The following is a 20372-nucleotide window of genomic DNA, read 5'->3' as shown; positions in this document are numbered from 1 at the left end:
TTTTTCTTGAGAAAACAAAGGAAAGAAGATGAAATGAATTTTTGAAATAGTTTTCTCAGTTAAAAAGAGAATACCTTGCTGCAAAAGGTTAAATTTATTGAAAAATTGAGAAAATAAGAAGTTTATCTTTGTTTTCACTACATAAAGTGGGGAACTCTCAAAAATTTGAAGACAATTAAGAAATATAATTAAATATATAGCCTGAAAGCCAAATAAGAAATGAAGGTTTGGTCACAAACAATTTTATCTTTGAATTGAAGTTTTGAGAAATGATCATGTGCCAGAATCACCAAATGTGAGACATTCAGCCCAATTTCTTTAATTTTCTGTGGTTTTATCATGGAAGTGTGGCTTTTTCTGTGATCTTGTCAGTTTTTAACAAGTTGAAAATGGAAAATCGTGAAGTGGGAAACTAGCAGTGAAGCTTTCAAAAATTTCAAGCCTTACTGAAAGGAAAGTATTGGAAAGTAAAAACGAAAGCTTAAGAAGATACCGTTTTTATACATTTGAGTTTTGAAAAGCCGTAACCTAGGTTTTAAATACAGTTTCCTCAAGAATTCAAACTTGTAACGATTAAGTTGAGGCACAGAATATGATGGTAATACTAAGTTATGTTGAAAAAAGCCAAGAAAGACTGAAAACATTGCTTTATACCTGATTTTTTGTAAGTAATGTAATGTTGAAACATTATTCTTCATAGTTCAGCACTTTGTATGGCTTATTTGAGCCCAAACGTACAGTAGTATGTGGCAAGAAATAAAATACTGTGCCAACAAACCTGGGGCCGAAAAACCCATGATAAAATGTTTTATACGTGTATTGTTTCAATAAAATACCAAATATCAACTAGATTCACTGTCTTGACTCGTTTAATTCAGATTAATAACTTTTAGCTTCTCTTTTTAACGAAAAATTATAACTGAATTTCACAAAAAGAGTTCGATCTGAGTTCTTTCAACAGGTACATAGACGAATTATATCTTAAAATGACGACAAAAGTTTGCTCTATAAACGTTACCATTGCAGGTTATGAGAAAAACTTAAATAAAAATTTAATTTCAAAAAATCCGAAAATTCAGTTGATATTTTCAAACAGTTCGTTATGCATTTCCACCGAACGGTTTCCGATAATTTTTGTTTCTCCACTTTCGTTTCAGTCTACTTTATAATTGTTACTATTTTTGAAATAGAAAAATCGGCGAAAAACTAATAAAAAACGAGGGAAATCACTTATCAATGGTGAAATCTCGATGGACGCAATGAAGGTGCAGCAAGCGCGCCCTATCGCAATTTCCACCCGAGGAGACCGTGTTTAGGTTAACCATTGTCAAACTCCGCCTTCTTTCTTCGGTTGAGAGAATGCACAACAGGTGCTCCGACGGGCAGCTTCTTTCAATACAAACACGCGCATTGGCACCTTTCTCCCTTCTTTTGGAGCCGACTCAAATTTGCTCAATTTACCACGAAAAGTTTTCATTGTTGTCGAGAAATCAAAAGAAACGAAACATTTTCACTTTCACATGTCGACATGAGACTTCACAATTATTTCGTTTCCATATTTCTGTTTTCCTGTATTGTATGGACAGTTTTCTCAAGCTGCTTGAAACCTCGTCCAACTCGTTCCTATATTCATAGTTTATTTGAAAATTCTGATGTTATTATTGCTGGTGTTATAACTGGAATTTCATACAGAGTTGATTCATTGTATATTGAGGTGAGATAGATGTTAATGCTAGCTTTAAAGTTTTGGTTTTCTTCAGAACATTACAGTAATCCCCCGAAGAATCTACAAAGGTAGAGAATATGTGGAAGAGAATAAGAACATTGTTATAGGGAACATTCTAGAAACAGAGGTAATTTAAATAGTAAAGAAATTAAACGTAAAAGTGAATTCAGCCATGTGCTCATCGTCTTCTAGCTTCGGACGTAAGGATCTTCTCGCTCACAAATCAACAGGGAGTATTTCTTCTAGATGCTCCGATGATAAGGGTCAGCTTACCGATTTTCGATGCTTTATTCACAATTTCAAATAAGCAAGCTCACCGGAAACGAAGAAGAACGAAACAAGGTAGCTCAAAGTCAAAACGCCGGTGTTTTCCAAAAACTCACATACAGAAAAATAATTGCTTAATTCCTAATTTCAGCAATTTGTGAGCAATCTCTGTGCCCCTTTGGTTCAAAATGTGGACTGAAAACCGGAGTATGCGAATGTAAAGCAAGATGTCGAGTTGTAACTGATGTTGTATGTGGATCTGATCATGTTTCATACTCTTCATTCTGTCATTTATCTGTTCGAAGTTGTGTTCTTGCTAAGAACGGAGTTCGCCTTCGTGTTGCTACAAAAGGACCTTGTAGTAAGTGTTTTGTTTAGGGGTGGCGATAGGGCGCCCTGTTGCGACCTAACGACACCCCTAATAGCGACCTCAATGAATAAAGTTTCCACCTCGAAAGAAAATTCGAGTAAGTAAACCATGCTAATTTAATTTTCATCTTCAAAATTCTGATTGGATTGTTCGTGAAGCTGCTGTGAAATAGCCAGGGCGACTGTTGCGACCTATCGCCACCCCTAGTTTTGTTACCAATATGCAAAATTTCGGGATTTGCGAAGCAACAATTCGGTGCTTGAGCTCGAAATGACCAAAAAAGTTTGAATGAAACGTGCACAAAAGTACTTTTTTGGTCTTTAAAAAGTACTGTAGTTTCCACTCCTCGACGGTTCGCAAATGCCCTATCGTTTTGCTAATAAATCTTTTCCCCAAGTATAAACTACAGTACTGCTTAAAAGCGCGCACTATTTTGGCATCCCCAATTAAATAACTTTCAGTCGTGTCAAGACCGGGTACCGTAATCTTTTGTCATGGATGCGATTATAAGCCAACCATGTGACTCTATGAAACAAATAATATTAAATTCGCATATTCTCCCAATTATCATACTTGTTCGTCTGTCATCTGTTGCATTTTCCATTGGTCCGTATGATTCAAGAACACTGGGTGGCTCTTTTCTTTTATTCACAATGTTTCGCGCGTTTCCTTCCCTTTCCTTTATTGTTTGTGGTTTGGCTACTGCTCTGCACTGACCGAAACGACGTCCAAACAGAAGGACAAGAAACACACGCACACACCTGCCAGATGGAAACCCTCCTCTTTTGTAGAACAGTAATCCAATGAACATACATTGAATAAACTGCAATGGAATGAATATTATGGTGAACATTAGCAAGCGAAATATATTAGGAAAGTGTGAGAATATCTTTCAAGTGTTTTGACCAGTTTAGGAGACACTTGAGATTACTAGTGATAGGCTATGGGAATGAGTTGGGAAACTAATCGCGTTGGAATGTTAGAAATTTTGAGGAATATAGCAGAAAGGGATACTTTATTAAGACGAAAGGACTATACAAAGGTTTTTTAAATTATTAATTTTTTGATCGAGATTGGTAAACATAATGCCAACAATTTCCAAAAAATCCATAAGTTTTGTCTGTCTCTAGACATTTATAGATATTTCACGAGTTTCTGCAGTGAGGAGAAATGTACTGAAAAAGTTTCAAATCAACTTTTCCTGGTTTCAAAAAAAAAAAGTATGATGTTGTTCCCACAGGACTCTAAATTGCTTTGTACCTGCAAGGTAGGCGAGGCTGCCTCGTAAGTTCCTACAGACATCAGAGTTTGCTTCAAAATTTTCAAACAAAAACAAGTTTCAAACATTTAAAATCTTCCCAGTTTGGTCTACAATGTGCCATGTCTTTAGGACAAGTACTCGTTATCCCATCGAAACTCGTTGAGTAGTTTTGAAGAGGCTTTTCAACGATAAGAAAGCGGGATGTGTCAGGAGAGAAATTAGATTCGATCCTTCTATTCCCAAGAGTATTCACACATCTCTATCTTCTTGTGAACTTCTTCTTATTCCACTATTCTCTGTGTGACAACAAATGTATAAAACGTTCTTTTATCTATGCACAACTTTTATTTTAGTTTTTAGTTGCTACAAATATCCAAAAGGTAATAGTTTTTGTAAGCAGATCAACATATATTTATTTTCAGAAAAACGAAATCCATGTGAAGATCTGAGATGTGGTCCAGGAGAAGATTGTGTTGTGAATCAAATCAATGGAATTCTTCTTGCCAAATGCGTCTGTCCCACTCAATGTCCCAATTATGGTGACTCAGTTGAATCGTCACCTGTATGCTCATCTCATGGTGTCGATTACCAGTCTTCGTGTCATTTGAGACATCATGCTTGTGAATCAAAGACAAACATCACAGTCAAGTTTTTTGGTAGATGTGGTAGGTTTTTCCAGAAATATAATATTAAATCTGGAAAAAAAAATGTTTTCCTTAGATCCATGTCATGGCCACAAATGTCCAAATGGTCAAACTTGCCAATTAGGAGTTGATAGAAGACCAGAGTGTAAATGTAGTGAACAATGTACAATGAATAGTGCTCATGTCTGTGGAACAGATGGAAAAACGTAAGAAACAGCATGTAATCTGAAGTATAAACTTTCCAATTTTCAGATATCTTAATGAATGCTTCTTAAAATTAGCTGCCTGCAAGGAACAAAAGGATATACTCGTCTGGAAAAGAGGAAACTGTGATGAAGCTGGAAGTCCCTGTGAGAAAATGGAATGTGGATTCTGGGGAAGTTGTGTTGTAAAGCCGGATAGAACTGCCGAATGCGAATGCCCTAATAGATGTGAAGACGTGATGAGACCTGTTTGTGCAACGGTAGGAAGTGTTTAAAAAAACATATTCTGAATTTGATACAAAATTTCAGAACGGAGAGACTTTTGATAATGAATGTGAAATGAAAAAGAAAAGCTGCGAAACAAAATCAATGATCAAAGTGAAACATCAAGGAACTTGTGGTGATCATGAAATCAAATTGAAATCAAATAAATTGAATTTTTCCAGGAATTGGAGTTTGTGCAACATTTGATTCTTGTAAGAAACCCCAAGTTTGTGTTGTGGTCGACGGAAAACCCAAATGTGTATGCCCATCATGTACTGATGAATTTAAGGAAGTTTGTGGAAGTGATGGTAAAACATACTCAAATGAATGTAGACTACAAAATGCTGCCTGTATGGCACAGAAAAATATATTCGTGAAATACAATTCCGCATGTGGTGAGTTTTTTTTTTTTAATAAAAATAAATAGATTTTTGGATTTCAGAAGCATGCAAACTCAAAAAAGAAAAATGCGATTTTTATTCGGCTTGCGTAGTTGGAGAAAATGAAAAAGCAGAATGCAAATGCCCAGATGATTGTCCATCATATGAAATGGAAGAAGGAAAAGAAGTTTGTGGAACTGATGGAGTTACTTACTCATCTGAATGTCATATGAAGAAATCTGCTTGCCATCAGAGCAAGTTTGTCATGACTGCGTTTGAAGGAAAATGTGGTAAGCTTAGAATTTAAAAATATAAGCTTTTTTAATCTACCGTAGCGGTACTGTAGCTACCGTAGAGTTCACTTTTGTTTATTGAACAATTTTCAAATTCGTTTAATTTTCCAATTACTCCAAGATAAATTTCAGACGAATGCCTGCATGTACAATGTCGATATGGAGAAGAGTGTCGAAGTGGTGTATGTGTATGTTCGTACAATTGTCCAGCAAATCCACCATTATCTGCTAGAATCTGTGGAGAGAATGGGGTAAGTTGTTTTCAACGAATCGAACTTGTAACTTTCAATCGTTTTGTAGGTACTTTATCCATCACTCTGTCATCTTCAATTGGCATCTTGCCAGAAAGGTGCTCCAATATCTGAAATGCCTCCATCTCATTGTCATTCATCGAAAACATCATTCCCAGGTTTGCGCGCATGCTACAAAAATCGAAACTATCTTTCTGTTGAAACTGTAACGTGGATCTCTTTTGTCCTATCTCAAGTTAGCATGATTATTCTTCTAAAACTCTGACAATATTTCCTTTCTCGTTAAAGTTGAATTAGTTTTAAATTTCAAAGTTCGCCGTCCTTGCGCGTGCTATTTCGGTGCCACATGCCATAACTGGGCCTGTACTTGCCCAACTTGCAATCTCTCATCAAACTATCCCATATGTGGATCTGACGGAATAGTATACAACAATCAGTGTCATCTTAACACAATATCATGTCGAGATCAAAGAGAAATTCACGTTCTTCCACTAATATCCCAGTGCAACGAGAAAGATGGTCTGGGGTTGTGAACAAAATTTTGGATTGGTGAATCGAGAGTTTTAGATTCTTGTCAATGCAACCGTGTCGGGTCGTTTGGCCATACTTGTGATGAAACTGGACAATGTAAGTGTCGACCAGGAGTTGCTGGAATCAAATGTGATCACTGCTTACCATCTTTCTGGGGAATTCATCTTATTGCTCAGGGAGCATTATCATGCAGACGTTAGTGTAGAACCATACGAACTAGAGCATTTTATTTTGTTTCAGCTTGCGGATGTAGTGCGTTTGGATCATCCCGTTCAGATTGTGAGCAGACAACTGGGAAATGTGAATGTAAAAATGGTGCGCTAGGGGATAAATGTGATCTTTGCCCCAATGGATCAATGATGACTGCGGGAGGTTGCGTGTCGCCAGCTGTTTATAAAACACCAAGGTTTGTTTAATAGATCATACATAGAAACTAATAAATGAATTCTCAGAGATTGCCACTCTCTTCGCTGCTTCCATGGTGCAAAATGTGTTCCTTCTCCATCAAGTTTCCCTGATTGTATCTGTCCACAGTCATGTAATATGAATCATCTTGGAATTGTTGCTAATATGACAGTTTGTGGATCCGATGGAACAACGTACTCGAATCTTTGCGAACTTAAAATGTTTGCATGCAAACATCAAATTGACGTTGTTCCAGTTTCAATGGGAATTTGTGATGATGGTTAGTTTTTATTCTAAAAGAGTGTGTGATTCAAAAATTAACAAAAGATACGTAGTTTTTTTTTTCATTGTGGGACCTCGATTATTGGGTATCGTATGTTGAACACAACCTTTTCAACCTTTCTTATGGATTTCGTATATTCTAACACATTTCCACTTTTTCCTATACTTTCATTTTATCAAATCTCTCATTGAAAAAATGAAAACGAGACAATTAAGAAAGTGTGGACCATGATTTCATATGATTGAATGTATGTACTTCAGAAAACTTCGAAGTACTCGATCGTCTCCAGAGAGAGAAAAATTCCAACGAAAAACGACTAGGATCTCCATGTACACGTCACGAGGAATGTGAAAAGGTGCATTGATTATTCTTTATCCATCAAACTACAAACTTTTAGCTTTCTGCGCAATGTATAACTCGACCGGGGAGAAAATCAGTATGTGATTGTGATGATGGCTGGAAAAGTCATCTGGGAATTTGTATAGAAATTTCAAAGAAAAGAAGTGAGCGCGATGTTTTTTTTTTCAAAATTCAAATTCAAATTATTTTTAAGAATCCGATCAACTCGAATTAACAACTGATATCAACTCTGATTGGTATTTTTCAAGGAAAGATATTAATCGCTTTTCGAAACTTTCGATGCATGTAAGTTTTTGACTGGTTTTGGTTGTGAGCTACTATTTTCATATTTTCAGATTCATCTTAAAGAAAAACGGGAAGGAATCTTGATCCGAATGGTAACTGAAGACAAAAAAGATCTACAAATCAGTCATGAAAACCGGCGGATAGTGATAAAGTATGTACATTAAAAAATACAATCTTAACTAAAAACAATTAACCAAGAATAAAAACAAGAACTAAAATAAAAGTAACACAAAAGAAAGTGGCAAATGCTACAAGTGCAACCATAAATATAGAAACATGATGTCCAAATGATTCAGCATCTTCTGGAGACATACAACATGGTAACCATCCGCATTCTAGCTTTTTTGGTGGATTTGAAAGCTGAAAATTGCTATTATTGACTTGTAATTTTTGTTTCTGGTTGTTTTTACTACATACATAACTTAAAAACTGTAACCAGAATTTTATAGGACGTTTTATAGTGAGAAACTAAATAAATATAAATATTTAACACAGATGCAAATAACGTACTAACTAAAATAAAAATTAAAAAATCAAACTAACCATAGAATATCCGGAATCCCGGCGAACTCTTGGCGATTCGACATTTACTATAGATTTTCTTCCGAAATCAATAACGATTGATGGCCTTCCACTCATTTTTGAATATCAACATAAAGAGACTGCACTCGCAACAATTATTTCTTATCAGTTACAGCCGAAAAATTAAATGTTTTAGAGTTGGCAAAGCACGAGTTGACTCCCTGCAAACAATTGCATACAACGTTAGCTTAGAGGTTTATCTTTTTGAAGGATTTTTTGGAAACAAAATACGTTTTATTTTCAGTTAAAATGGAAGCGAAACGAAGTCCATTTCAAATTGAATGGAGAAGTTCAAAAGTATACATTTGAAGACGTCCTTGATTCCTCTGTGAAGCGAATTTATGTTGGAACGGACGGAAAATGGCCAAGAAATCGACTGAATTCAATAGTTGGTTATTTGGAAATTGATGATGAACCTGTTAGAATAGATGAAATAAAACCATTTTGTAAGTTTTTGAGGCTTTTGCGATGTGCTTTTAAAAATTTTTTTAGATATGGCGCCTGAAATTTCAAGAACATTGAAGTTTAAAGAAAACGGATTTGTACAATTCGAAAATTTACAAATAGATGTTCGAGAGAGGACCCGCGTTGAAATTGTCTTCAAACCATACAGAACAAATGGTAAGTCATTTATTTTTCGTCTTAAATTTCAATTTACCTTCTCAGGTATTCTATTCTATTGGTCTGTTCCTTCTGATCCACACACTGATTTTATTGCATTTGCAATGATTGACGCGAAACCTCATTTCGTTTATGAGCTTGGATCCGGCTTATCCTACATTCGGTAGAGTAGTTATATGTAAAGATCAACTGATTAAATTATTATTTTGCAGAGGAGAACCAATCCCGTTGAACTCTTGGCATACTGTGAGAATCGAGAGATTGGCAAAAGATGTGTCAATGTTTGTGAATGAAACACTTGTGAAGAAGCACACATCTCAAAGCAAAAATGCTCATTTGGATATTTCAAAGAAAGATGCTCTTTATGTTGGATTTGTTCCGGAAGGAATTATATCACATAAAGTCCGGAAATTAAATGTTCCATTTGAAGGAGAGTTGCAAGAACTGAGAATTAATGAACTTCCAATCAATTTGATATCTGTAAGTTGTAAATTTAAATTTTAAAAATTAGACTTTGAGAGATTGAAATCTGAGAAATTTCTAGTGTAAAAATGTTTAAATACAAATTCAAAATGCTCGAAAAAAACAGGTAACACATTAAGCTCCCATGGAAGCCCTGATAATCTATCAATTATTTTTACTTTAAAGTTGGTTAAAAAATCCAAAGATGGGAAAACTGTTTAAAACTGTCACAGTAAATCTTTAAAAAGGTTTTTTAAAGTTGAAAGTTAAAAAGATCTACTTTGAATAGTCGCACTCCGTTTTTGCCATTCATATATTTGCAGATCGAATTAACTATTTTTCTAAGGCTTTCGATTAACTTTTGGAAATTTTCACAGTAAATTTGAGCTTTCTCAAAATAGAAATAAACTGCAAATTTTTAATTTATAGCGAAATGTGTCTCGCCCTAATTATTAATTTCCATCGTCAAAAAATTTTAAATAATGATGCCATTTTGTTGAATTTTTCAATTGCTTCAGATTAAAAAACGGTGTCATGTTTTCTAATTATAAAGAGTGTCATTTATAAATAATTAAAGAGATATGAAGAATACAAGGATGTGGTAGCAACAAAAAAGTGCGCGAGTAAATTTATTGAAAATTTGATTTTAGGTTAATTAAATGGTGCATCACGGGTGTTTATATGTTATTCTTGGCACAGACATGTTTCTTGAATAAATTTGAGCAAAGTTCGAGAAAGCTAAACTTAGGACAGAACATGGCGAATTTCTCACTCCCTCTGCAGAAATTTATTCTAACACTTTTTCACTGAAATTGAGTTAGTTTATTGAAGTTTATGACTTGAATACAAGATGACTTGGAATGATTGATAGCGTCATAATGAAATGGTGGGCAGACATCATTTAGTTGGTTTTTGGAATATTCTGAAGTCAAATTGCATCAAACAACATCTTCTTACACTTTGAGCATCTTGCATGATAAGATGGAGTTAACTTGGTCAGATCAATTTCAGTAGAAACCACCAAACATCTGAAAATATATATATATTGATAATGGCATACTTCTGTGGGCCTTTAAGCTAGTTGAAACAAAAACTGCATCACGGCAATTTGTACAAATCTGCAAAACTGCTCTCTTGAGTTTGACAAGACAACTTTTTGAATCTAAAATTATTATAGAAAATTAGAAAAATATTTCATTCATTTAAAAATTCGAAAAGTATCTAAAAATTTGCTGAAAGCTTTCAGTCAATTTTTAGATGCTATGGAATTTTTTGGTATTGTTGATTATGCCTTCTATAGAAGCCCAATTTTATTGTGGAAATTGAATTGTAATGGAATCTTGATTTCCAGTTTTTGTGTGCAAACCAAGGTCCTTCATTTTTACGATTCCATTTCTCATGGTGTGAAACAATTTAACAAAATAACTGTTTATATACATTCTCATACAGTCATATATTGGAACTGCCAATATTCAACCAACAAGCACTTTTATTTATCAAGAATGGAATAAAAAAGAGAAAATCGACAAATTGTGAAACAAAAGTGAGCTGCTCTATCCAAGTCTGTAATAAGCATTTGCACTGGCTCTGCTCAATCCTTCTGTCCTCTTTTGTCCTCCACGTCCTGATGGCATTTGCAAGTGAATGTTCCTCCAAAAGTTCTCCAAACTTCTCTTTGGCAATTCTCCAGAAACTGGGTACGAATCCTCCATTTCTGTAATAGCTATATACTATTTGTTTATTGAAAGGGTAGAATAACATTTAGATCTCGTTTTTTGTAAGACTCGTCTGCTGGGTATTCTTCCTACATAAGTCGTCTACTAATTAAATCCCCAAATCTTGCATTTCCTTTTTTCTGTTTGAGAGTACTGGTATAAGAAAGTGTTATTTTTCTAGTATTCATGAGGGTGTCTCTCTATTGTCATTTTCTCAGCTCAACCCAACAAATAACTGATGCATTAAGGAAAGAAGTAAACGAAAGGACAAAGTTTCTCTGAATTGGTGCAACTCTTTTTCTATTCGTCATCAAGAATTTTTCCTCAAATTATCCACCGCGAAAGAAGTAAAAGGCAATTTCAAATCTAATAAGCATCACTCCATATTTTTAATTTTCTGCAAATTCCGAAAATCAAAAACAATTTCGCTTACCGTACATAAATCCATAAGAGACAGCAAGAAGAGCAAATAGAGCAACAAAGACGGAGAAGCGCATGGTTTGTGTGAAACTGCAAATAATTGGAAGTGAAGGACTGAAAAGCGACAAAAATGAGTGAGCAAAATGTAGGCGGGGCTCGGTGAGCAAGAAGGCGTTGGAAGGGGGCGGGACACTGGGAAAAAGACCTCCTCGAGTGGAACGTGTCGATGAGTAATTTACGAGTAAGAAGGGAAAGAAGAAGAAAGAAAGGAAATGGCAATTAGGTTAGCTGAAGATTGGTAGATTAACTTGAGGTTAGAAACAAAACAAGCAAAAAACACTGAAAAGAATAGCAAAATAAGAGTCAGGCGGTCATTGAATGATGTGGGCGGCTCTCATGTTTTGGAAACAGTCTCAGGAGTGGCCGAGCACTTTTGTGATTTAAACATTACTTACTTAATTTGTGGGAATTGTGTTAACTAGTTGACAGAGATCGGATACAGCTTGTTTCTACCTACATGAACGAGATGAGACAACGCCTAAGGTAGCTGTCGTAGACTTCAAACCAATTTAGGCCTGGATTTAGGACATATACATGCATTTTTTGTGCTTACGTTGAATGTAAATGTTCCAGTTTCTAAATCCAATTTCCTGGTGCATTCTAGTGTTAAATGAACTTAGAAGAAGTCTATATTTCAAGGTAAATAAGTTTTGAAAAATGTGATTAAGACTCTATGCTTTGACTTTCAATCCTCATTTTTTTTCCTCTCATCTCAGTTTGTAGCTGTTTATTTTGCATCTCCTAATTTGTTTGAAAGCCTAAACGTTATTAGTTGAATGAGTATTTCCGATCTGATTTCAAGTTGTGACTTCCAATTTTTAGTTCCCAATTTTTGAATCATCTTTCTCACTTCATTTGCAAGTTATTTAGTGTTAATCGAGCTTCCTTTTTTGAGCATCAAACCATTGAATTAGTTCTTCTACATTTTCAATTCTGTGGTACTAAATTAGTATGCCAAAAGTGATCTTTATTGCCAACTATGTGTGCTTTGTGTTCTCTTGCAAACTTAACATTTTTAAATTCAATAATAATATAATAAATAAATTCATCTTTAGTAGTATGGATTCAAATCTAATTTAGAGATAGACGGGATTTATTGTTCGAATTGTTGAAAAAAAAAGAATAAAGAAAAAATAGATAGAAGACGGCAATCTTCTCTATAATTAAAGAAAAGATTGAACATTATTGTTTGGCTTTTTCCTTTTTCTTCCTGTCTTAGATTTACAGCCGTAGATTTATGGCTGAATCTTCAATTTAAAATCTTTTGTCAAGAAAAATTGAAAAATAAACCTGAAATTTATTGCAGGGTGTCTCGAAGGAAGTGATGGATAAGGTTGACGTCATGGAAATCAACGAGAAGGAAATATCAAAATGTGATGGTGCCAGTTTTGACAGAAAAGGATCGGTTGTTTGTAGACAACATGAGAGTAAGTGATCACTTTTTTTCGGGGAATAGAAAATGGAATTTGGAAAGTCATTTGGAATGCATGAAAATGGTCGAATTCGGTGGAACCTTTCTTCCATTTAGGTGCGGAAAAAACATTCATTGGGTGCCAAATTAAAGGTCACACATCGAATCAGTAGATTTGTGTCTTGTCTGCTCAAGAGAGAGCATAGAGCAAGGAATGAAAAAACAAACTAGAAATAAATTATATAAAATGAGGAAATTAAAGAAACTAACTAGAAATGTGGTACTGGAAACTTGACCACAGAATTTAGCAAAAACGGTGAACTTCGAAAATCATTGAAACAGTAAAATTATTCTCAAGTGTTTAAAAACTTTTGCAAATGATTCTCTATTTTGAGAAGATTCACTAATTCTCTGAGCCCTACTTATAACTTCCAGAATAACTAATTGCACTCCGGTCATTGCTGAAAAAAATGGTTTCAGCTACACAAGTTCTTGTTTGAGTTTTGACAAGAGCAAACTCACAATAATTATAAAACGAATATGTTTTGTTTGTCCCATGTTATTATTGTGCTTGGGATTTGTAGTAAAGTTAGAGAATTTTGAAGCGATTTTCGCTGTGAGACTAACTTGGGAAATGCATTATTTTTCCATTGAAATATTAAATGAGCGCGAGTGCTTCAAATTAAATTACAAGCAGAGAAATATTATACGTATGTAATCATATGAAATAATATAATCGTCGAATCAGGAATAACAAAAACAACAGTAAAGATTTTTCAAAAAAATATTTTTAAAACTGAACTCAAATTCGTTTAGGTTATTTACCATAATGGTAAATCTATACACTCTAATACCTTGAATTCATATTTCGAGGAATAAATGTTTTATTGATGTCTCAAGAAAAACAAAAAAGAATAGGTAATTAGTTCAATCTTTTCAACTCTCAATTGGCTCAATTCTCTGGAGCACTTCATTTTTTTTTTGCACAGAGCTCTTCTCTGCCTCCCATAAATTTTTAGTTATTGAAACTCAAGAACTTGCAATACTAGTGGGCATATCAAAATATAACAATAACATCAAATTGAGGTCATGACGTCTATGAAACTTTTTTATTTCCTCTTCGTTCCAAAAACTTCATCTAAAATCGAAAAATCGAGAGCAAAAGGTCTCTCAAACGAGTTCATTAAATTGAAGGAAGTTGAAGTGTAGTGAGAATTTCAAATATAATGATGGGGAAATGAATAACTCAAAAATTAATCGAAAATAAAAAAAATTGAACACATTTTAATTCTTTCAGATGATGCTCGAGGAATTCACATCAACGAGCAAGATGCTCTCGTTTTTCCAAACAATGTCACTTTCTCGTGAGTCATTTTCTATAACAAATGTTATAATTTTTTCTAACTTTTCTCATAAAACAATTCACCTTCACTACGAGTTATAAACAATATTGTTTCGTAAAAATTCATATTTTATTTTTCAGTGTTGGTTCGTCCAAGAGTTCAAATTTTTCATTCGACTTCCGCACCTTAAAACAATTTGGTATGTTTTCAAATCCTACAAATCCTCCAAATCTTTCAACATTTGACACTTTGGAAAATTAATTCTTAAATCTTCTCAAAAAGATTAAGAGTTCAATTCGATATCATAATCTGATTTAGAATTGTCACGTCTCTTAAATCCATTTTTAGAAATTTTTACGGCAGGGGGTTTTGACTCAAATCCTGAAACCCTCTAAATAAAACCCTGAAACAAATTTGAAAAGTTCACGTCATTATGCACCTGCATTAGTGAATGTTCATTTTGATGTCAAGCAAACTCACTGAACAAATTATAAGAAAAACTTGCAACAAGCTGCACAAATTGCAGGCGTTATATGGCAAGAAGGAGCATGGAGTCAGGCTGATGAAGGGGGAGATTTTCTATTAGTGTTCATTGAAGAAGGAAAGTTGTATGTTGGAGTGAATCTTGGAGCTGATGTTCATTTGAAACCAATATCAACAAATGTCACTGTTGCTGATAATCATTGGCATTCTGTTTCGTTTAGAAGGTGAGCTAACAATGAACATTTTTCAAGAAACTAGACCTGCTCTTCACCAATTCGTCTGCGTTTAGGGGAAATTTACCAGTAATACATTTATGACAATGTTCTACAATGTAGAAAATTGCATATTAATTGTCATTCTATTGGAAATTTTATTCCAATTTTAGGTTGGAACCGTTTTTTAAATGTAAACTTTAGTATTTGGTTAAAATAACAAAACAACGGGTTTCCTACACCATAATGAGTTAGGTAAGTTAGATTATTTCCAAAAAAATCCATTTACACAACAAAACTAATCGTTTTCATCTGTGCTCTTATTTTCCTGATCGGCGATCGCTGTTCTTTGAAAGATCATCTCTGTAGGAAAAAATTGAACAACATTCGAGTAAATACATTTCATGCCTCAACGATCCTCCTTGATTTCCGTTAAAGTGCTCAAAAAACATACAGATAAATCTTGAGTGGTAAAAGCAAATGGATAAATAGGGATATTTAAAGGATTGCATGCGTTTTGAATTATTACAACCACAAGATTTGAACAATTTTCAGAAAAGAACGAAAATGTGAGCTGTGGGTGGATTCGAAGAAGATCCTTCACGTCGTCGCTTCACCAGGAGACGTGAATCTCGATTCTAATGGACTTGTATATCTTGGAGGAGCCAATCCGAAGAAACATAAACTTCTGAAATCTTTGAATCTTTCTAACAAGTTTGTGGGATGTGTCAAGAATCTGAAAATATTCGGAGCAGAAGTCAATTTGCTCGTCGATTCTTTGAAATCAATAGAGACACCCAAGTACTGCTATAACTAATTTGTTTTTCCTTGTTCAGCTGTGGTTGTAACTCAATTATGTTTTTTTCTATCTCATGTTCAGATTGTTCTCGTGAAACTACAGGTGGTATTTGATTTATGATAGCCGAATTAAATTGTTTTTATCAATATGAATGTTCAATAAATCTGAATAGAAATGAATATAAAATAAGAATAACACAATTAGGAAGGAAGTTTGTTCAACCTAAAATCACTTTGAGTAATTGTTTTTTATTTCAAGATTTACCAGACAAAACATGATTTTTAAAAAATTAAAATGTTCATTTTCAATAAAATAAACTCTTTCGTGCGAAAAAAAAATAAAAGGAAATATAAATTATTTCTGAAGAATCAGAAATTTCGATTTCCCCCAAAGTTTTAATGACGCGATTTTAAACATGCACCAAAGTTGAAAAACAATTAAAATATACTTGTAACAGTTTCAGAAAATCGAACAGTATTTCTGCCAACACTTTTCTTAAATGATTCTTCTCGTTTTGAAATTGTTCTTCTCTTCTTCAAAAACCATCTCCTAGAGCCCAATTTTACGAGTCGTGTCGTGTTGTTTTGAAGCGTACATAGATTTGGGATTCTGATACTTGTCGTTGGATCTGAAAACAAAAAGAATAAGGTCTGTTTGTTTTTTAGAAAAAAAAGTTTTATACCTTTGCTGATAAGATGAAATTGAAATTCGGGCGGCTGGAAGCTGTAAGCCTGAATGAACTGCGACGGACGACTTCGTCTCGAATGACGGACTGAAGTTTTAAAGTTTTTAGATTTTATATTTAGGAGACAGTATTTACGCTGATTTCTGCCAACCGGCGTTCGTCGCCTCAGAAGCGGTTGGTGTCTGACGAAAAAAGTTTCGGTTCGGGGATTGACGGTATCCTCCGTCTTGTGAACGATGATCATGCATTTGAGGTTGGTAAGATCCTGAATTGATAAGTTTTATATTCTTGTTCCAATGGAAACATCTCTCTGAAAATTAAAAAAAAAACCTGGCTTTCGTTGAGCTCTTGGCATTGAACCATAATTTGCATTTCCATATGCTCCACTGAGATGATACGATGACTCAACACTCTTCATATGATGTATATTATGTGAAGAATGTGATCTCTCAATTGGTGATCGAATCGAATTATCCAAATGATCGTATGATTGAGCACTTCTCATATTACTACTTGGACTTGTCTTTTTTGGACTCATTTGATAAGAACTCGGAAGGGGACTTGTTACAAGAGCTAATTCTGAACGACTTCTTTTTAACTCTTCTTCTCGATCACGAAGATTTTTGATTTCTTCGGCGATTCGTGGATCAATAATTTCAGTCGCCGAGTTCTAAAAAATATTATTGGCTTGAAAATAATTTCAATGGCTTTGGCTAACCGGATCCTCGGTTTGCATTCCTTGTTTCTTCGCAATCAATGCTGCCGCTGACTTTTTCACAAATCTTCCACCATTGTTTGATCTTTCCCGACTGTTTCCCGTATCAGCATTCTTTGTAAATTGGTCTTCCAATGAGTATCCATCAGCTGGTTGCGGGGGACAACTCATTCTGAAAATGGTTGCCGTATAACTCATCTTTGACAGTAACACACTTGAACTAAAGGACCGAATGTTATTAAATTAAAAATCCTAGTCTTAAATGTAAAATTGGAATTTTTTTCTTGGCAAATGCGCCTCAAAGCCAACTTATTTAAGCTCCTCTTTTCTCTCCAGATTTTCTTTACCTCAATTTCAGATTGATTTTATATGTGCGTCATGTAACTGTGCTGTCTCTTTTCAAATTTCAAATTTATTATCATTCTCCAACTCATTTCTAGCTACACCAAATCCCAAGAAAAATAAAGAGACAGCACAGCAAACACACATACACAAACATCAATCTGAAGAGAAGAATAGTCAAATAAATTATTTAAAGATTCAAGAATAGTAACGGGCAGCCACCTGGGAAACGCTTCGATTGTGTGAATGTCCGATTGGGCTCTGAAAATTTTGATAAAATCAATGAAAGCTGTACATTTCATCTTTTCCAACCTTTCTATCTCTATCCTGCTGAGCAAATGATTGGCTGACAGTAATCTTTGGAGCTGCTGGAACATTTGATCCTTGTAGTGGTGTTAGAGAATTTTGAATAAGCGGTGGTGCTGGTGGTGGCTTTGATGAAATTTCATCTTGCTTTTTGAAAACTCGAATTGAAGTTTCAAAACTTGGAAGCTTTTGGATATGTTTCCAAAGCCGATCAGTTAACCCAATTCCCAAATAATTCAAAACTTCCTTGTGTGTCTTGAAATAAAACAAGAGTTTCTCAGCTTCTTCTGACAATTCTCCGGGTTTTTGTGAATCAAATGGAAGTTTATATGGGGATGGGCCACGAACTTCTGAAGTTTCAGAACAAAGTGCAGAATCAGTAGAGACACTTGTGTGCTCTTCCTCATGACTTTTGTCAGACATTTTGTCATGCTCCTCCCGACTTTGTTGTTTTTGCATTTGAGGATGTTGCTGTTTTTGTGGAATTTGAGAAGAATGAGCAACTGGTGGTGGTTGTTGTGCTGGAAGTGGTGGAGCTGGTGGAGCTCCTGTCAAATGAGCCACCTCGTCCAGAATGCTTCTCTTCTCATCTTTCTTCCTGTGTAGAGTCTCCCATTGTCGCGCTTTGTCAGCTTGCTGCTGTTGATATCCTCTGAAAATTTACTGAATGGGAACAAGAATGAGAAAATTAAAAATTCTTTTACTGTTTGCTCTCTCTCTGTAAAAAATAATTTTTCTCGTTTAAATGTTACCGTTTAGGATTATTTACAGCAGCCGAAGGTGGTATATCTTCATCTTCAATTTGAATTGGCCAATCTCCATTATTCATTTTTTCCACAACTTCTGCTACATTTTTCGAAGAATTTTTATTATTTTCAAAACGAGTTGCATTGTGATTTTGTTGCTGTTGTTGTTGTTGATTTGCTCTCATGAATGGATTTGTAGAGACACGGTTACGAGGAATTGTATCTTCTTCTGAGATAATTTCGTTTTAGATTGAAACTTCTCGATCTTGGATTTAGTAACATTTTTATTATTGAATTTTTAAAACTTTAAAAACATTTTTGCCCAAAAAAACTGACGCTCATCGATGTGTAAAAAAGCGAATCTTAAAACCCCAAAGAAATTTGTTGTTTTAATTTCAAATGTATTTTAGTCACAAAACTCACGTTTTTCTGCTCCACCACTTTTGAGGTTATTTATAATCGATCGAATTGTATTTGTTGCCTGACCACCAGATGAGCTTCCAGATTCCTTCTTTTTAGCAGCTGAAGTTGCTGATTCACCAGTTCTATATCCATCAATGTACGATGATTGTTTGGAAATTAAGTCCCTTTTAGCTCCAGGATCAAATCGAATATGAACATCTGATGGATCTCTTCTCTGCTTTATATCAGTTGTCGCCATATTACCATATTTTGAAACAGGCGTCTTTCTATCTAAAAAAATTATTTTCAAAAGCTACATGAAACCCTTCTCACCGTTATTATTATTATTGTTATATCCCCCAGTAGGTCCAAATCTCGGTGGAGGTGGTGCCTGTGGAATTGGTGAATTGTCAGACTCCATTGATGGGATTGAAGTAGATATTTGAACTCGAGCAAGATTCTTCGGAGGACCCATTGGTTTTACAGGAGGAACATTTGTTGCAGGGACAGTGTCATAAAAGTCTTGCTGGTCACGTTGGTTTGCCCAATGATCCTCTTCATCGTCATATCCATGATCTTCCGGATGATGTGGATGAGCATGAGGATGAGGGTGGTGATGGTGGGGGACTGGAAGCAATATTTTGTAATATTGAGTACTTTAAGAAGACTTTTTGTATCTAAAACATTATCTGAACTGTAAGTTATTAGGTGTATGGAAAAAAATGTTGCTTGTGCTAGGATAATTTTTCTTTAAAAGTTTATCTTTAAATCAGAAATGAGAACAACACATATTTTAATATATAAGTTTGTGGGAAGATTAAGTTTGAGGATGCTGATGAAAAACTTTCAAATTCAAAATTTAGAGTTACAATATCGCAATCAATCTGAACTTCTAATCAAAATTCATATTTTTCTATTGAAATATAAAACGTATAAACATTGAATATCTTACCAGTGTTTGCATATTGATTACCATAATCCTCTTCGTAATCGTAATTATCATAAGTGTTGTTGTACCGATCATCATAATGATGTGCTTCTTGCTGTTTATAGCGAGGATCTCTTCTTCGATCCATCGTATTGAAATGAATATGAAGAGTGAAACTGTTGAAGCTAATGTGATTATCTGGGAAATGCTCCTTCTGGTCAAAAGAGAGAAGACGGAACCAAACAAGGCCCCGCGAAGTCATGACAGGCTGACAGCTGAGGAAGAGGAGAGAGTGTGTGCAAGACGAAGAGACGCAGATATACTGTATTTGTTGATTTTGAGCCCGAGAGCCGGAGTGTTATTCTGTTGTTGGATTTTATGGGTGATATGGATCTGTTCATATCATTTCCGCATGAAATCTTATATTGTTGCGAAGTTAAACAATGATTGTTCATTAGAGCATGCGTTCAAGGTACAAAATGCGATTGTATAATAATTTTGAAATATTTTTTTGAAATGTGAGAACCAGATTTATAAAGTTTTATTTTGATTTGAAGTAATATTTTATTTGACCCATAGTCTCTAAAAATCAGATATCTTAGAAAATGTAAATCCCT

At 34.6% G+C, this 20372-nt stretch overlaps 4 protein-coding genes and 1 non-coding gene across 6 annotated transcripts; 1 reads left to right on the top strand and 4 right to left on the bottom strand.

The window, feature by feature from the left end:
* The first annotated feature begins 1316 nt into the window (after window positions 1-1316).
* Window positions 1317-15819, top strand: agr-1 (Agrin). Its single transcript, NM_001026981.6, has 29 exons — window positions 1317-1714; window positions 1761-1853; window positions 1897-2068; window positions 2145-2354; window positions 4047-4289; window positions 4345-4474; window positions 4521-4731; window positions 4781-4871; window positions 4918-5130; window positions 5178-5405; window positions 5541-5659; window positions 5709-5817; window positions 6227-6385; window positions 6431-6596; window positions 6643-6875; window positions 7139-7233; window positions 7276-7381; window positions 7432-7523; window positions 7574-7674; window positions 8242-8299; window positions 8350-8551; window positions 8598-8726; window positions 8772-8889; window positions 8939-9206; window positions 12690-12810; window positions 14092-14158; window positions 14278-14336; window positions 14664-14844; window positions 15388-15819. Exons 1-29 carry the CDS (start codon window positions 1529-1531, stop codon window positions 15647-15649), a joined length of 4422 nt encoding a protein of 1473 aa, NP_001022152.3. The 5' UTR covers window positions 1317-1528; the 3' UTR covers window positions 15650-15819.
* On the bottom strand, window positions 1367-1428 carry F41G3.22. Its single transcript, NR_051266.1, has one exon. It is a non-coding gene; the product is annotated as an Unclassified non-coding RNA F41G3.22 (non-coding RNA).
* F41G3.18 (uncharacterized protein) lies at window positions 7666-8179 on the bottom strand. Its single transcript, NM_001306585.3, has 2 exons — window positions 8067-8179; window positions 7666-7883 (listed from the first exon to the last, which is right to left on the bottom strand). The coding sequence occupies exons 1-2, from the start codon at window positions 8160-8162 to the stop codon at window positions 7713-7715; spliced, it is 267 nt and encodes an 88-aa protein (NP_001293514.1). The 5' UTR covers window positions 8163-8179; the 3' UTR covers window positions 7666-7712.
* Window positions 10600-11459, bottom strand: nlp-50 (Neuropeptide-Like Protein). Its single transcript, NM_062984.8, has 2 exons — window positions 11337-11459; window positions 10600-10902 (listed from the first exon to the last, which is right to left on the bottom strand). The coding sequence occupies exons 1-2, from the start codon at window positions 11398-11400 to the stop codon at window positions 10742-10744; spliced, it is 225 nt and encodes a 74-aa protein (NP_495385.1). The 5' UTR covers window positions 11401-11459; the 3' UTR covers window positions 10600-10741.
* An 88-nt stretch (window positions 15820-15907) lies between the features above and the next one.
* Window positions 15908-19961, bottom strand: F41G3.3 (FH2 domain-containing protein; the record flags this gene model as incomplete). Of its 2 annotated transcripts, NM_062982.6 has the most annotated exon segments (12): window positions 15908-16259; window positions 16314-16403; window positions 16452-16581; window positions 16647-16986; window positions 17035-17188; window positions 17190-17203; window positions 17596-17634; window positions 17686-18331; window positions 18432-18654; window positions 18849-19118; window positions 19161-19454; window positions 19780-19903. In NM_062982.6, coding segments are annotated over 12 exon segments (2403 nt in total). In that variant the 3' UTR covers window positions 15908-16180.
* Between the last annotated feature and the right edge of the window lie 411 nt (window positions 19962-20372).

The sequence above is a fragment of the Caenorhabditis elegans genome, chromosome II (genome assembly GCF_000002985.6).
Source record: "Caenorhabditis elegans chromosome II".
In the NCBI taxonomy this organism is placed as follows: domain Eukaryota; kingdom Metazoa; phylum Nematoda; class Chromadorea; order Rhabditida; family Rhabditidae; genus Caenorhabditis; species Caenorhabditis elegans.
The sequence above is the reverse complement of the archived record's forward strand: the minus strand, read 5'-3'. Positions and strand labels throughout refer to the sequence as shown.

Bases quoted from the DNA above. Each gene is read 5' to 3' on its own strand.
- agr-1 (NM_001026981.6), top strand. From the start codon at position 1,529: ATGAGACTTCACAATTATTTCGTTTCCATATTTCTGTTTTCCTGTATT. The intron at 7,234-7,275 runs GTGCATTGATTA...ACAAACTTTTAG, and splicing joins GTCACGAGGAATGTGAAAAG to CTTTCTGCGCAATGTATAAC. The intron at 14,337-14,663 runs GTATGTTTTCAA...CACAAATTGCAG, and splicing joins CCGCACCTTAAAACAATTTG to GCGTTATATGGCAAGAAGGA.
- F41G3.18 (NM_001306585.3), bottom strand. From the start codon at position 8,162: ATGAGTGGAAGGCCATCAATCGTTATTGATTTCGGAAGAAAATCTATA. The intron at 7,884-8,066 runs GTTAGTTTGATT...AGCAATTTTCAG, and splicing joins GGGATTCCGGATATTCTATG to CTTTCAAATCCACCAAAAAA.
- nlp-50 (NM_062984.8), bottom strand. From the start codon at position 11,400: ATGCGCTTCTCCGTCTTTGTTGCTCTATTTGCTCTTCTTGCTGTCTCT. The intron at 10,903-11,336 runs GTAAGCGAAATT...TAGCTATTACAG, and splicing joins CTCTTATGGATTTATGTACG to AAATGGAGGATTCGTACCCA.